The sequence below is a fragment of the Schistocerca piceifrons genome, chromosome 3, assembly GCF_021461385.2.
Source record: "Schistocerca piceifrons isolate TAMUIC-IGC-003096 chromosome 3, iqSchPice1.1, whole genome shotgun sequence".
Classification (NCBI taxonomy): Eukaryota; Metazoa; Arthropoda; class Insecta; order Orthoptera; family Acrididae; genus Schistocerca; species Schistocerca piceifrons.
In genome coordinates this window covers 481710044-481727120 of record NC_060140.1, presented here as the reverse complement: position 1 = coordinate 481727120, position 17077 = coordinate 481710044, and the positions used below count along the sequence as shown (strand labels likewise).

General features: G+C 43.6%; 1 protein-coding gene across 1 annotated transcript in view; it reads left to right on the top strand.

Annotated features, from left to right (window-relative positions):
• LOC124789737 (serine/threonine-protein kinase 32A) overlaps window positions 1–17077 on the top strand; it is a 603517-nt gene that overhangs the window by 533438 nt on the left and 53002 nt on the right. Inside the window, exon 7 of the mRNA XM_047257189.1 lies at window positions 14747–14964. Within this exon, the coding sequence (XP_047113145.1) occupies window positions 14747–14964 (218 nt within the window). The remainder of the gene's footprint in view (window positions 1–14746; window positions 14965–17077) is intronic.

Genomic DNA, 17077 nt, shown 5'->3' with positions numbered 1-17077 from the left:
GTTTTGCTTCGTTAATTCGATGTATCTATTACGGTTTGCATTGCAGGTGTGCAAACACGATAAATACTCTGAAGCGCATGCATACTCAATTACAGAGATATGTAAACAGGTAGGATACGGCACTGCGGTCGGTAACGCCAATACAAGACAACAAGTGTCTCGCACAGTTATTAGATCGGTTACTGCTGCTACAATGACGGGTTATCAAGATTTAAGTTAGTTTGAAAGTGGTGTTATAGTCGGCGCACGAGCGATGGGACACAGCATCATCGAGGTAGCGATCAAGTGGGGATTTTTCCGTACGACTATTTCACGAGTGTATCGTGAATATCAGGAATCCGGTAAAAACATCAGTTATACGACCGTTGCGGCCGGGAAAAAATCGTGCAAGAACGGGTCGAACGACGACTGAAGAGAATCGTTCAACGTGACAGAAGTGCAAACCTTCGGCAAATTGCGGCAAATTTCAGTGCTGGGCCATCAACAAATATCAGGGTGCGAACCATTCAAGGAAACAGCGTCGATATGAGCTTTCGAAGCCGAAAGTCCACTCGTGAAGCCTTGATGACTGCACGACACAAAGCTTTGAGCCTCGCCTGCGTCCGCCAGCACCGACATTGGACTGTTGATGACTTGTCGGATGGGTCTCGTTTCTAATTATATCGAGGGGATGGACGTGTACTGGTCCATGAATCCATGGACTCTGCATGTCAGCATGGGGCTATTCAGACTGGCGGAGGCTCCGTAATGGAGTGGGCGTGTGCAGTGGGAGTGATATGGGGCCCCCGATAGGTGTAGATACAACTTTGACAGGTGACACGTGCGTAAGCATCCTGTCTGATCACCTTCATCTATTCAGGTCGTTCGTGCATTCCGACGGACTTTGGAAATCCCAGCAGGACAGTGCGACACCACAAACGTTCAGAAATGCTACAGAGTGCCCTACGAACACACTTCTGGGTTTAACCACTTCCGCTGGCCACCAAATTCTTCAGACATGGATATTATTGAGCATACCTGGGATGCTTTGCAACCGTGCTGTTCAGAAGAGATCTCCACACTCTCGTACTCTTACGGTTTCATCGTGTCAATGCCTCCAGCGTTACTTGAGACATTATTCGACTCGATGCCTCATCGTGCTGCTGCACTGTTGCGTGCTCGCGGGGCCCTACTCGATATTAGGCAGGTGTAGCAGTTTCTTTCGCTCTTCAGTATATAAAATACTTCTGAGGGTGCTAGCGGTGGAACTGACGTCATGTACGCTCGCTTGAATCCGGTGTTCCGGTGTTTCCTGGCCCGGCGCCATTGGTCAGCAGCGCGGCAAAGGGAGCACTCACTCGGCGGCCTACACGCCCACCTCAGCCCGGCCATAACCGCACACGCAAGTCAAATGACGCTGGCGACCAAGACCCATCAACCACCCTCCTATAAAGTTCTTTATGTTATAATTAGTGATACTAGCTCGTACTAGGGGTCCTTGCTGACTGCTCTTCTTAGGATATTTTTGAGCATCGTTAAGAACAAAATATTACCAAGTAGAGAAATGGTCATAAACACACTCAAATTACCAGCCAGTCGTAGGAGTTAGTAAATGCTGTGTCAGATGCCGCGACGGAAAATACACATAGGGACAGGAGGATGCCAGTAAATGTAATCCGTGCCTTTCAGACATCAGCATAATGTTTTATTGAAGGCTTCCCTTGTTGTCCGCAGCTCGTGGTCGTGCGGTAGCGTTCACGCTTCTCGCGCCCGGGTTCCCGGGTTCGATTCCCGGCGGGGTCAGGGATTTTCTCTGCCTCGTGATGACTGGGTGTTGTGTGATGTCCTTAGGTTAGTTAGGTTTAAGTAGTTCTAAGTTCTAGGGGACTGATGACCGTAGATGTTAAGTCCCGTAGTGCTCAGAGCCATTTGAACCATTTTGAACTTCCCTTGTAATATTCAACGTGAGAAACAAAATAATCGAAACTATTTGGAAAAGACTCCATGTCCCCCAACAAATCAGGTGAAACGCAAAGACCTGAACTGGGAGAAGGTCTGGTGTAATTTTGCAGGCAAAGTTCAAGGTTGTCACACACCGAACAGTAGCTTGCTGGAAAATTATAGGTTTGTGGTAATGGCTAAAATTTAAATCAGTGAGTTTACAGCCGGCCGCTTTGAGCGAGCGGTTCTAGGCGCTTCAGTCTGGAACCGCGCTGCTGCTACGGTCCCAGGTTTGAATCCTGCCTCGGGCATGGATGTGTGTGATGTCCTTAGGTTAGTTAGGTTTCAACAGTTCTAAGTCTAAGGGACTGATGACTTCAGATGTTAAGTCCCATAGTGCTTAGAGCCATTTGAACGATTTTTAGAGTTTACTCTCAACGAGGGTCAACGAAATAATGAGAAACTAATGCACAGGAGCGTCACAGCATTAGCAGCGTCAGAGAGTAGAATACTCGCATGTTTCGTGCATTATTTTATAAATTAAGTCTTCAACGAGGAAGGTGAGTCTAGAAACGACTTTACACAATGCATGATGAACGCTAAGCAAGAAATCCTCAACAATAAATGGAAAAGAGAAAAGTTTTAACTAATTATACATGTTTTGTAAAGGCTATATTTAAAGTTATTGTAATAACTATTCCTTATGGTGTCCGATGATATGAAATAGATTAAATTAGGCATTATGAAGTTATGGTAAAGAAGAAAGCTTATTATTATTGTTTATGTTAAGTTTCAATTTAATTAGACCACACTACACATAAGTAATGTGGAGCCTCACAATAAGATTTTTAACTATTATGAAAGCTTTAGCAAAGAAGTCAATTACCGTATACTGTTTCTAACGCAGCAGCATAGGACATCAGTAATGTGGAGCTCCACAGTAAGATTTTTAACTATTATGAAAGCTTTAACAAGGAAATTAACTATTAACAATGGATAAGCTTTGGCGCACTACTGCAAAGTCTAAGGACAAGCAACATAAAAGTAACGTAATATATTGTCAGTGGAAACGACAAAGTGCTGTAGCATGTTTCAAGACGTCTCCCAGCCATAACAGAAAGTTGAACGTCATTAGGCACGAATCAGGGTGACTGCAGAAACAAACTTGGCTGGATCCACAACACAAGGCAATTGAAGGAACGGGAAAGACTGTGTGTCAGTCAGCGAGTAATTTCGGTGCCCTGTGTTCTTCGTTTACAACGTCGTCTGCAGACAACACATGGATGACTTCACACGCTGAAGAATCGTCGGGAAACTGAAACAAGGGTGTGTGTAACGAGTATTGCCCATGATTTTCGTATTGTACGTAGCACTGTTTCACGTGGATGGTAACTTTCTGAAACAAAGGCACTGCTGCCCGAAAGAGAGGAGATGGTCGAGAACGGTCAGCTACAGCAGCATCATCATGTGGCGAGAAGTGGTACCACATAAAGCACGCTGCCACATTGTCGAGCGTTGTCGTTTTCGTAATCCAGATGTTATGCTACGGAGATGTGTAATGTTGCGTGGGCGTACTGACCTCCAAATCTTTAAACACGATGCACTCACTGGTCGACTTTGTTGTGTCTAGCCACATAATCAGTTGTCAAAATAAAATGTTAATTAGGAAGCATTGAATCAATCGCTTAATTATAACGATGTATGTTCTTAATAATGTCGATAGGAAGTGCAAAATGGCTAAGCAGGAATGGTTAGAGAACAAATGAAAGGATGTAGAGGCGTATATCACTAGGGGAAAGATAGATACTGCCTACAGGAAAATTAAAGAGACCTTAGAGAAAAGAGAACCACTAGTATGAATATCAAGAGCTCAGATGGAAACCCAGTTCTAAGCAAAGAAGGGAAAGCAGAAAGGTGGGAGGAGTATATAGAGGGTCTATACAAGGGCAATGTACTTGAGGACAATATTATGGAAATGGAAGAGGATGTAGATGAAGATTAAATGGGAAATACGATATTGCGTGAAGAGTTTGACATAGCACTGAAAGACCTGAGTCGAAACAAGGCCCCGGGAGTAGACAACATTCCATTCGAACTACCGACGGCCTGACAAAACTATACCATCTGGTAAGCAAGATGTATGAGACAGGCGAAATACCCTCAGACTTCAAGAAGAATATAATAATTCAAATCCCAAAGAAAGCAGGTGCTGACAGATAAGGAAATTACCGAACAATCAGTTTAATAAGTCACGGATGCAAAATATTAACGCGAATTCTTTACAGAGGAATGGAAAAACTAGTAGAAGCCGACCTCAGGGAAGGTCAGTTTGGATTCCGTGGAAATGTTGGAACACGTGAGGCAATACTGACCCTATTACTTATCTTGCATGATAGATTAAGGAAAGGCAAACCTACATTTATATCATTTGCAGACTTAGAGAAAGCTTTTGACAATGTTGACTAGAATACTCTGTTTCAAATTCTGAAGGTGGCAGGGGTCAAATACAGGGAGCGAAAGGCAATTTACAATTTAGATAGAGAAACCAGATGGCTGTCATAAGAGTTGAGGGGCGTAAAAGGGAAGCAGTGGTTTGGAAGGTGGTGAAACAGGATTGTAGTCTACCCCCGATGTTATTCAGTCTATATATTGAGCAAGCAGCAAAGGAAAAATAAGGAAAATTTGGAGTAGGAATTAAAATCGATGGAGAAGAAATAAAAACTTTTTGGTTTGCCGATGACATTGTAATTCTGCCAGAGGCAAAAAAGGACCTGGAAAAGCTGTTGAACGGAATGGGCAGTGTCTTGAAAGGGGAATACAAGATGAACATCAACAAAAGCAAAACGAGTATAGTGTGATGTAGTCGAATTACATCAGATGACGCTGAGGGAATTAGGTTAGGAAATGAGACACTTAAAGTAGTAGATGAGTTTTGCTTTTTGGAGAGAAAATTAACTGAAGATGGTCGAAGTAAAGAGGATATAAAATGTGCACTGGCATTGGCAAGGAAACCGTTTCTGAAGAAGAGAAGTTTGTTAACGTAGAATATAGATTTAATTATCAGGAAGTCTTTTCTGGGAATATTTCTATGGAAATGAAACATTGACGATAAACAGTTTAGACAAGAAGGGAATAGAAGCTTTCAAAATGTGGTGCTAGAGAAGAATGCTGAAGATTAAATGGGTAGCTCAGGTAACTAATGAGGCGGTACTGAACAGAACTGGGGAGAAGAGTAATTTGTGGCACAACTTGACCAGAAGAAGGGATCAGTCGGTAGGACATCTTGTGGGGCACGAAGGGATGATTAATTCAGTGTTGGAGGGCATCATGGAAGGTAAAAAACCGTAGGGGAAGACCAAGAGATGAATACACTAAGCACATTCAGAAGGATCTAGGTTGCATTAGGTACTCAGAGATGCAGAAGCTCGCGCAGGATTGAGTAGCATGGAGAGCTACATCAAACCAGTCTCTCAACTGGAGACCACAACAATATGTTCTTAATCACTAATTCCATGATAATTCAAAATATACATATATGACCTTGAGGATGACATTGGAAGTTCACTGAGGCTTTTTGCAGATGATGCTGTGGTGTATCGAGAGGTTGTAACAATGGAAAATTGTACTGAAATGCAGAAGGATCTGCAGCGAATAGACACATGGTGCAGGGAATGGCAATTGAATCTCAATGTAGACAAGTGCAACGTTCTGCCAATACATAGAAAGAAAGATCCCATACCATTTAGCTACAATATAGCAGGTCAGCAACTGGAAGCAGTTAATTCCATAAATTATCTGGGAGTACGCATTAGGAGTGATTTAAAATGGAATGATCATATAAAGTTGATTGTCGGTAAAGCAGATGCCAGACTGAGATTCATTGGAAGAATCCTAAGGAAATGCAATCCGAAGACAAAGGAAGTAGGTTACAATACGCTTGTTCGCCCACTGCTTGAATACTGTTCAGCAGTGTGGGATTCGTACCGGATAGTGTTGATAGAAGATCCAACGGATAGCAGCGCGCATCGTTACAGGATCATTTAGTAATCGCGAAAGCGTTACGGAGATGATAGATAAACTCCAGTGGAAGACTCTGCAGGAGAGATGCTCAGTAGCTCGGTACGGGCTTTTGATAAAGTTTCGAGAACATACCTTCACCGAAGAGTCAAGAATTATATTGCTCCCTCCTACGTATATCTCGCGAAGAGATCATGAGGATAAAATCAGAGAGATTAGAACCCACACAGAAGCATACCGCAATCCTTCTTTCCACGAACAATACGAGACTGGAATAAAAGGGAGAGCCGATAGAGGTACCCAATGTACCCTCCGCCACACACCGTCAGGTGGCTTGCGGAGTATGGATGTGGATGTAGATGTAGATGTAGATAATAAATTAATATTTAACATAGACATGCGAAATTGTTAGCTGAAAAAATTACATACAGTGATAGTAATATTCAATTTCTAGAAACCAAAAATTAATTAATTTCCTGTTTGATTGATGTTTCGCATTTTTGAGCTGAATTTTATGTCATTGTGAATATTCGTAATTTCATGCGATTGGTAATTGACAACGTAAAGATGCTATCTTTACTAAGAAAGTATAATTCATTGTTTGTCAGTTAAAATTTCCATCTAATAATAAATAGAAACTGAAATAGAAGTAAACAAAAGTTGTTTCTACCAAGAATCGACCATTGATTTCGCAGTGAACAGATAAACGATATGCACTGAGCTACCAGTTGCTGCCGGCCGGAGTGGCCGTGCGGTTCTAGGCGCTGCAGTCTGGAACGGAGCGACCGCTCCGGTCGCAGGTCCGAATCCTGCCTCGGGCATGGATGTGTGTGTTGTCCTTAGGTTAGTTAGGTTTAATTATTTCTAAGTTCTAGGCGACTGATGACCTCAGAAGTTAAGTCGCATAGTGCTCAGAGCCATTTGAGCCAACTGAAAAACCACTATTGTTGTTTGTAATTTTTGGCGTCCTTGATATAACTCTACTCCGTGGCGCCGCTGACTCTTATATAGTACAAGTCATGTGGTGAGAATACGTTACCGTCGCAAGTAAACGTGATGAATAGTGAGAGCAGCCGGCCGCTGTGACCGAGCAGCTCTAGGCGCTTCAGCCGGAACCGCGCTGCTGCTACCGTCACAGTTTCGAATCCTGTGTCGGGCATGGATGTGTGTGATGTCCTTAGGTTAGTAAGGTTTAATTATTTCTAAGTTCTAGGCGACTGATGACCTGAGAAGTTAAGTCGCATAATGCTCAGAGCCATTTGAACCATTTGAACCTACCCGTTGCTCCTTAATGGACGGTAAGTGTTTTGAACTTACAACAAAATGTCACCAACTTGACCTCACGTTTAACGAGTAAAAGACATACGCGCAAAATATCAGCCCCCTCAATCGATCCTGCGCCAAAATTTGGGCCATATTTCTGGTAGTACGCAGTTATGACCTTCTGAAATCACAGTGTACAAACTTTCTCCCTCACCGGTTGTTTGTCATTCGCGCCGTTCCACTGCAGCAACCTAATGTCCGAACTCGAACTACCACTCAGTGGAGTGCATAAGAAGTTTGTAAAGTACTCTTTTGATAATGATGACATCCTTTGTTCACTTTGTCAAAGTGAGCTCCAAACATTTCTGTGTTGGAATTCACAAATGCAATACAAACGAATGGAACGAATCAGTGTGCCAATAAAAATGTAGCGTAGCGCTATTTACTTATTAACATCGGGGATTTGCGCTATTGCCGTTGGATTTTAAAGCTGGCTCTGTGAAAGTGAAGTACATTTGGAGGAGGTGTTGTATTCTTCAACGTGGTTTGCATGGTTAAATAGTAAATCGAAAATTATTGACTTCTCTCATAATAAGTCTTCAGTTGCTTAAGTTTATCCATTCTGATTCTGAGGTGTATGTATAGCTGGAAACTGTTAGTGCGAGAATCTATCTATCGATTGCGCCTGTATCTCACGGTCGAGCAGCGTCGGCGTGGTTAGCTACGGAATTGACATTGTTAATGTAAGGGGTGGCTGGGTGCCCTTCCTGCCGCCACCCCGTATCCCCCAGAATGGGATGAGTGTACCCCAGTTGTCTGCATCTAGTGTAATCCATGGAATAGTGCGAACGTGTTAAGACGGTTCAAATGGTTCAAATGGCCCTGAACACTATGGGACTTAACCTCTAAGATCATCAGTCCCCTAGAACTTAGAACTACTTAAACCTAACTAACCTAAGGACATCACACACATCCATGCCCGAGGCAGGATTCGAACCTGCGACCGTGGCGGTCGCGCGGTTCGAGACAGTAGCACCTAGAACCGCTCGGCCATCCCGGTCGGCCGTGTTAAGATGTCTGCGAGTCGTGTAACTGAGGAGGGACGTGAGACCAGCCCAGTATTCAACTAGGGGGATGAGGAAAACAGCCTAAAAACCACATCCAGGCTGGCCGGCACACCAGGCCGCGTCATTAAGCCGCCTAGCGGATTCGATCCCGGGACGGTGTGCCTAACCGAGTCCAGGAAACAGCGCATTAGCACTCTCGGCTAAACAGGCGGGCCAGAATATTAGTACGAGAATATTGTTAAAATAATGTCGTATGCATATTTGCGTGAGGTTGACGCACAGAACACTATTCATATTGCTTCCCATTTATCGCGTAGGATAACGTCTTCTCGAACAAAATTTGACTTTGGTCAGATGTGTCCATCTGCCTCCCCTTCTTGTCTCATCTTAAACATCACGTGAAATAGACGGCTCTGGTTGTCAGTACTCGGGGTTCGGGCATTAGGCGGTTGCTGTGGGGTGGAGCCAAGGACAGGCAACCGATGCGCGTGAATTGTTAAAAGCTGTATTTTCGTATGGTCATAACTACGCATTCTTAGAATTGTGGCACAAATTTTCGCTTGTGATCGATAGCTGAGACCGATATTTTATAAATATATCTTTTTTCATTAAAATATGAGGTCAGGTTGTTGATATTTCCTGTCCGCCTTCTTAGATCAGTGATCAACGCATCTGAACGCCATGCAGCAAGCCAAGGTTTGATTCCAGACCAGATCGAAGATTTTCTTAGTTCGGGGATTTGGTATTGTGTTGTCATCATAATTGACAAGCAAGTCGCCCAATATGGCGTTAACTTAAAAAACTTCCTAGGTAGAGACTCCTGTCAATCAATGCCACACAATCACTTCATTTCGGTGATGATTCCTAGTTAGCATTGCTCAGAATTCTTTTATGAGTGCGTATCGAAAACTACGGCCCCGACTACGATCATTTCGTTTCAGTGATATTTCCTTGTTAGGACCGCTCAGAATTCTTCTACGAAAGCGTACTCAGAAGTAATGCCTCGTAATTCCTTCTGTGAAAACTCTTAAAGCCTTTTGAATAAAACGAATGTTATTAACAATCTACATCTTTAATCTTCTTCTACATACTTACGTCTTATCTTAGTCACACTGACGATGAACCCATTTCTCCCAAAGTGAGACCGGTTTGATGATAACGTCACTGTAGAATGTCTGACTTTGCTGATGTAACCACAACCTCACCTGTTCTTGAACCGCTTCATCCTGTCAAAATGAAGTTGTCGAAAATGTTGAGTTTTGGAAACGGATGAAAGTCGATTGGGGCCAAATAGGGACTGTATGGAGGATGGCAGTGAACACAAAGTGTCGCACTTTCGCAGATGTCGCAGGGCTCGCGTGTGGTCTGGAATTGTCGTTCTGAAGGAGAGAGTGCTCCATGAGTGTAACAAAGTCTTCCAATTTGCACGCTGTTTCTCATGTACCGACATAGTTACGTTACACAGCGGCTCGTTACACGCAACAATTCGGAATCCTAGGGCGTCAAAGGTCTGCAAAGCTGTAGCCATGAAGGATAAAGACGTAGTATGTTAATAACGTTTGTTTGATTTAAAAAGTTTTAAGATTTCAGTATGTCGTTGTACCGTGTGCACTGAGCTACGGATTGCCCCTTAATCAAGTCTAAGTAAATTGTACCTACAAAGGAACTCCCCAGCGCACCCTCCTCAGATTCAGTCGTAATATGGCCCAGTGGATAGCCCTTAAGAAGCTGAACTCAGAGCAAGCACGAAAACACGAGAAAGGTGCAGTGAACCGTGAGAAAAGAAACAAAATAGAAACCGTGAACGGCCCAAGTTCAGCAAGTGCAATATCGAGCGAAGATGAGCAGGTGCGGCGTGGTGGTTAAATGGACGGGAAAGCGGACGAGCCGTCTACAAAACTCCCTCGTGCCATTTTATTCTTTTACGCAACATTAGGAAATGTCCGTCCTGTCATTGAAATTTTTGTTCTTTTTCTGTAGTCTTGGCAGTTTTCATATTACACATTTGTTATAGAGTGTAAGTCATGTGGCAAGAATATGTTACCGTCGCAAGTGAACGTGATGAATAATGAGAGCAGCCGGCCGTTGCAAGCGAGCGGTTCTAGGTGCTTCAGTCTGGAACCGCGCTGGTGCTACGGTCGCAGGTTCGGGTCCTGCGTCGGTCATGGATGTGTATGATGTCCTTAGGTTAGTTAGGTTTCAGTAGTTCTAAGTCTAGGGGACTGATGACCTCAGATATTAAGTACCATAGTGCTTAGAGCCATTTGAAGCAATAGTGAGAGCAGGCGAGATACACCAAAGACGGCTCACAGAAATGAAAACAACAAATAAGCGAGTGTGAACTATGGTTCAAAATAGCTCTGAGCACTATGGGACTTAACATCTATGGTCATCAGTCTCCTAGAACTTAGAACGACTTAAACCTAACTAAACTAAGGACATCACACAACACCCAGTCATCACGAGGCAGAGAAATGTGAACTTTTTTTTTTGTCATCAGTCTACTGACTGCTTTGATGCGGCCCGCCACGAATTCCTATCCTGTGCTGACCTCTTCATTCAGGGTAGCACTTGCAACCTATGTCCTCAATTATTTGCTTGACGTATTCCAATCTCTGTCTTCCTCTACAGATTTTGCCCTCTACAGCTCCCTCTAGTACCATGGAAGTCATTCCTTCATGTCTTAGCAGATGTCCTATCATCCTGCCCCTTCTCCTTATCGCTTTTTCCACATATTCCTTTCCTCTTCGATTCTGCGTAGAACCTCCTCATTCCTTACCTTATCAGTCCACCTAATTTTCAATATTCGTCTATAGCACCACATCTCAAATGCTTCGATTCTCTTCTGTTCCGGTTTTCCCGCAGTCCATGTTTCACTACCATACAATGCTGTACTCCAGACGTACATCCTCAGAAATTTCTTCCTCAAATTAAGGCCGGTATTTGATATTAGTAGACTTCTCTGAGCCAGAAATGCATTTTTGGCCATAGCGAGTCTGCTTTTGATGTCCTCCTTGCTCCGACCGTCATTGGTTATTTTACTGCCTAGGTATCAGAATTCCTTAACTTCATTGACTTCGTGACCATCAATCCTGATGTTAAGTTTCTCGCTGTTCTCATTTCTACTACTTCTCATTACCTTCGTCTTTCTCCGACTTACTCTCAAACCATACTGTGTACTCATTAGACTGTTCATTCCGTTCAGCAGATCATTTAATTCTTCTTCACTTTCACTCAGGATAGCAATGTCATCAGAGAATCGTATCATTGATATCCTTTCACCTTGTATTTTAATTCCACTTCTGAACCTTTCTTTTATTTCCATCATGGCTTCCACGATGTACAGATTGAAGAGAAGGGGCGAAAGGCTACAGCCTTGTCTTACACCCTTCTTAATACGAGCACTTCGTTCTTGAACGTCCACTCTTATTATTCCCTCTTGGTTGTTGTACATATTGTATATGACCCGTCTCTCCCTATAGCTTACCCCTACTTTTTTCAGAATCTCGAACAGCTTGCACCATTTTATATTGTCGAACGCTTTTTCCAGGTCCACAAATCCTATGAAAGTGTCTTGATTTTTCTTTAGCCTTGCTTCCATTATTAGCCGTAACGTCAGAATTGCCTCTCTCGTCCCTTTACTTTTCCTAAAGCCAAACTGATCGTCACCTAGCGCATTCTCAATTTTCTTTTCCATTCTTCTGTATATTATTCTTGTAAGCAGCTTCTATGCATGAGCTGTTAAACTGATTGTGCGATAATTCTCGCACTTGTCAGCTCTTACCGTCTTCGGAATTGTGTGGATGATGCTTTTCCGAAAGTCAGATGGTATATCGCCAGACTCATATATTCTACACACAAACGTGAATAGTCGTCTTGGTGCCACTTCCCCCAATGATTTTAGAAATTCTGATGGAATATTATCTATCCCTTCTGCCTTATTTGACCGTAAGTCCTCCAAAGCTCTTTTAAATTCCGATTCTAATACTGGATCCCCTATCTCTTCTAAATCGACTCCTGTTTCCTCTTCTATCACATCAGACAAACCCTCATAGAGGCTTTCAATGTATTCTTTCCATCTATCTGCTCTCTCCTCTGCATTTAACAGTGGAATTCCCGTTGCACTATTAATGTTACCACCGTTGCTTTTAATGTCACCAAAGGTTGTTTTGACTTTCCTGTATGCTGAGTCTGTCCTTCCAACAATCATATCTTTTTTGATGTCTTCACATTTTTCCTGCAGCCATTTCGTCATAGCTTCCCTGCACCTCCTATTTATTTCATTTCTCAGCGACTTGTATTTTCTGTATTCCTGATTTTCCAAGAACATGTTTGTACTTCCTCCTTTCATCAATCAACTGAAGTATTTCTTCTGTTACCCATGGTTTCTTCGCCGCTACCTTCTTTGTATCAAGGTTTCGTTCCCAACTTCTGTGATGGCCCTTTTTAGAGATGTCCATTCCTCTTCAACTGTACTGCCTACTGCGCTATTCCTTATTGCTATATCTATAGCGTTAGAGAACTTCAAACGTATCACGTCATTCCTTAGTACTTCCGTATCCCACTTCTTGGCGTATTGATTCCTCCTGACTAAAGTCTTGAACTTCAGCCTACTCTTCATCACTACTATTTTGTGATCTGAGTCTATATCTGCTCCTGGGTACACCTTACAATCCAGTTTCTGATTTCAGAATCTCTGTCTGACCATGCTGCAATCTAATTGAAATCTTCCCGTATCTCCCGGCCTTTTCCAAGTATACCTCCTCCTCTTATGATTCTTGAACAGGGTATTCGCTATTACTAGCTGAAACTTGTTACAGAACTGAATTAGTCTTTCTCCTCTTTCATTCCTTGTCCGAAGCCCATATTCTCCTGTAACCTTTTCTTCTACTCCTTCCCCTACAACTGCATTCCAGTCGCCCATGACTATTAGATTTTCGTCCCCCTTTACGTACTGCATTACCCTTTCAATATCCTCATACACTTCCTCTATCTGTTCATCTTCAGCTTGCGACGTCGGCATGTATACCTGAACTATCGTTGTCGGTGTTGGTGTACTGTCGATTCTGATTAGAACAACCCGGTCACTGAACTGTTCACAGTAACACACCCTGTGCCCTACCTCCCTATTCATAACAAATCCTACACCTGTTATACCATAATCTGCTGCTGTTGATATTACCCCATACTCATTTGACCAGAAATCCTTGTCTTCCTTCCACTTCGCTTCACTGACTCCTACTATATCTAGATTGAGCCTTTGCGTTTCCCTTTTCAGATTTTCTAGTTTCCCTACCACGTTCAAGCTTCTGACATTCCAGGCCCGACTCGTAGAACGTTATCCTTTCGTTGATTATTCAATTTTTTCTCATGGTAACCTCCCCCTTGGCAGTCCCCTCCCGGGTGAACTATGTTACAACAAAGAAAATCAAGGGTCAAAAATTCAATAAACAAACGCAACTTCAAGAACATTAGAAACATACGTTTTGGCAGAGCATAGATAAATTGCATGACTGTGAAACTGTTGCGCTCATTTGTTACAGGTTACATAACAAACTTATGTTTTCATAATTTCCTTGGGAGTGATCACATACACATTCATATGGACAGCTAAATCGGGCAAGGAGGCATGTCTCACTTAGTTACCAGGCGTTCAAATTAGGTGCGTCGGTGAGAGATTCCTATCATCTGACACACTTACTGTCACTAACACTGCGTGTGACAGATTAGACGTGTTTTCCGCTGGACGAGTCGGTTGACTTGTCGCCTCGGCCTCAAGCGTTTGCGGTTCCCAATCGAAAGCCACTTCCTGATTTAGGTTTTCCGTGATTCCCCTAAATCTCTTCAGGCAAATGCCGGGAAGGTTCCTTGGAAAACGGCACTGTCAATTTCCTTACCCATCCTTCCCAAATCCGATGAGACCGATGACCTCGCAGTTTGGTCTCCATCCCCAAAACAACCAACCCACCACTTCCTTTCGGTTGCTAATAGCGTAGTTGTGCAAAATCAACTCTCATTGGCCGCTTGATTACACCTCGCTGTTGCAAACGGACGATACACCACGCCACAGATACGAATTTGAACACAGCGAACAACGCGCGAGGGGGGGGGGGGGGGATGAGAGGGGGGAGGCACAAGGGAAGTTTGAACACAGCACGGCTGCTTGGACTTTCAACCCCGCTTAACCACGACTCCGTCGTTCTTTTGGCCTGCTCTATATTGCATTTCTTGTCCTTGCATCGTTCATTGTTCTACTTTGATTTTTTTAGCAATTCAGTACACCTTCTTCCTGTTTTCATGCTTGATCTGTATTCAGTTTTTGTCGGGCTGTCCACTTGGCGCTCTCCCACTAAATCTGAGCGGGGGTGCAATGGGGGAGTTTCCCTTCTTAGGATAACACAGAATCCGTCCAGTGTTAAAAGGTGTTTTTTGGAGGCATTTTGCCACGTTTAAGCTGACGTGTCTCGCCTTACCGGCAGCGCCCGAGATCTTCGAGTGCGCGGCGGACGCGTGCCTGGGCTACGGCCCGCCGGTGGACTGGTGGTCGCTGGGCGTGGTGGCGTTCGAGGCGCTGTGCGGCGCGCGGCCCTTCGACATCCACTCGGGCACCTCCGTGGCCGAGGTGCGCGCGCTGCTGCAGCGCGGCGCCGCACTGCCCGCCGCCTGGTCGCCCAGCACCCGCGAGCTGGTCGCCGCGGTCAGTACCACTACTACTCTATACCTGCCTGTCTGCTTGAACGACAGTGTTACCATTTGCCGTTGCACCACCCTCGACATACGTTAAGAAACCCTGATTTCTGTGCAGCTGTACGTAACACAACTGAGTTCTAACTTTTAAGGCCGTGGTTCCCAACCCGGGAGTAATCACCCCATGAGGAGTTAAATGAATTTTCTGAGGGTTGAAAAACTAACAGTTCGACTCTGCTTCAGTCACGAAACTAAATGAATTTCAAAAGTGCATTACTATTAGAAAACTTTTCTAAGACTTTAATATTGATTATATAAGTTATCAATAACTACATTACTCCAGTGAAGGTTACGGGTTCCTCACATAGTCCACCCACTAAACAAAAAAGTTGCACTTTGTTCCGCATGTGCAGTGCGGGGTAGCCGCGCGGTCTAGGGCGCACTGCCATGGTTCGCGCGGCTCCCCCCGTCTAAGGTTCGAGTCCTCCCTCGGGCATGGGTGTGTGTGTTCTCCTTAGCGTAAGTTGGTTTAAGTTAAATTAAGTAGTGCTTAAGTCTAGGGACCGACGACCTCAGCAATTTGGTCCCATAATATCTTACCACAAATGTCAGTATGCTGACGATAAAAGTGAGACGTATACGTAACAAATGCTAAAATCTAAGGAAAATGTCTTCTACAATTTGCAGTCATCCGGAAATTGGTTTACTACTCCCTTCGTAACAGATAAATGAATTAACTGACAGCACGACACAACAGTGACTACGTAACACCGTACACAGTTTTATTGTTATTATTATTAGAGTGGTTAGACAGAAAACAGTAACAACCTGAAGTAGTCCAATTTCTGCCAAGGAGTCCAGCAGTCAACTAGTTCACAAACAGTAACCATAGTCCACATATCTGAGCTTGTCTGAGTTTAAATGGGATTACAGTGTGCAGGTCAATGACGGGCCGAGAGGTGTAATGCAGGAAACTATGTTTTGTGACAAGTATCTACCGTCACTGTGGACAGTTAGCCTTCTTATCTGAGAAGAAGTGAAAAGTACTTGCGATGCAGCACGAATTCCTTCACCATTCATTCAAACATTCCCCCCCCCCCCCCCCCTCCCAACACACACACAGAAAGACACAAACTAAATATCATTCATGTGTTTCGAGAATAGTCTTTCATTCTATAATTTAGGTAGGTGCTTAAGTTGGTGATAATGTGACTGATTGGAGGGGGGGGGGGATATCGGAGCGGAGGGGCATGGGGGCGGCAGGGGTACTAGCTAATGTCTGTTTGCACTCGGTGGTAATGGTCTATGAAAGGTTGGGAACCACTGTTTTAAGGTATAGTGTACGAAGGAATTTAAGCAAATGACGCTCCAGACACACATTTTCAGGTAACAGCAAGAATAAGTGAGGTGCTCGGATCTGCATAATAGTAAGTCACATTAAGTAAATTTTACAGGAAAGACACAAAAAGATTCAAAAAACTCATAAATCAAGTGATGGGCATTAGAGGTAAGTTTAATCCATTAAAATGTGCTATATACGTTAAGATTTTCTTGGCACTTGAAATGGAACATTTTCAATTACTGCACGTAGAGAGAAACACTACCATGTACAACAAATGCATGTGATTCTGCCGCTTGTCACTGTATATCACTAAAGGCTCAGTGAAAACATTTGGTTTCACTGATCACAATTAACTTTGCTCTCAGCATAACCTATGACACTTCCAACAATTACTTCAGATTCATCGACCTTTTATGCGGCTTCGTACTGAGTCAGGGGTAAATAAGATCCGTGATGCATCGCTCATGCCTTATTCGCTGGTATCCAGCAGTCATGATCCCCAGCGCAAGAAGCAATACGTAACAGCAGATCCTCCTCCCTCCAACGTAACAAACTATTGCAATTAAGTTTCCGCTCCTTCCTCTTCAAAAGACCAGTCATAACAGCGACCTTTTAAAATTGTGACCTACTGTCACGCTCAGTGAGCAGTAATAACAAAATATAATTGACTGCACGCCAAAGTAAACTAGCAGACATATTCGACGGCTACTGTAACTGTAGCCTCAACGCTGGTTACTGCAGTACAATTTTTTATGATACCGTACCTTGTATTGTATTGAAC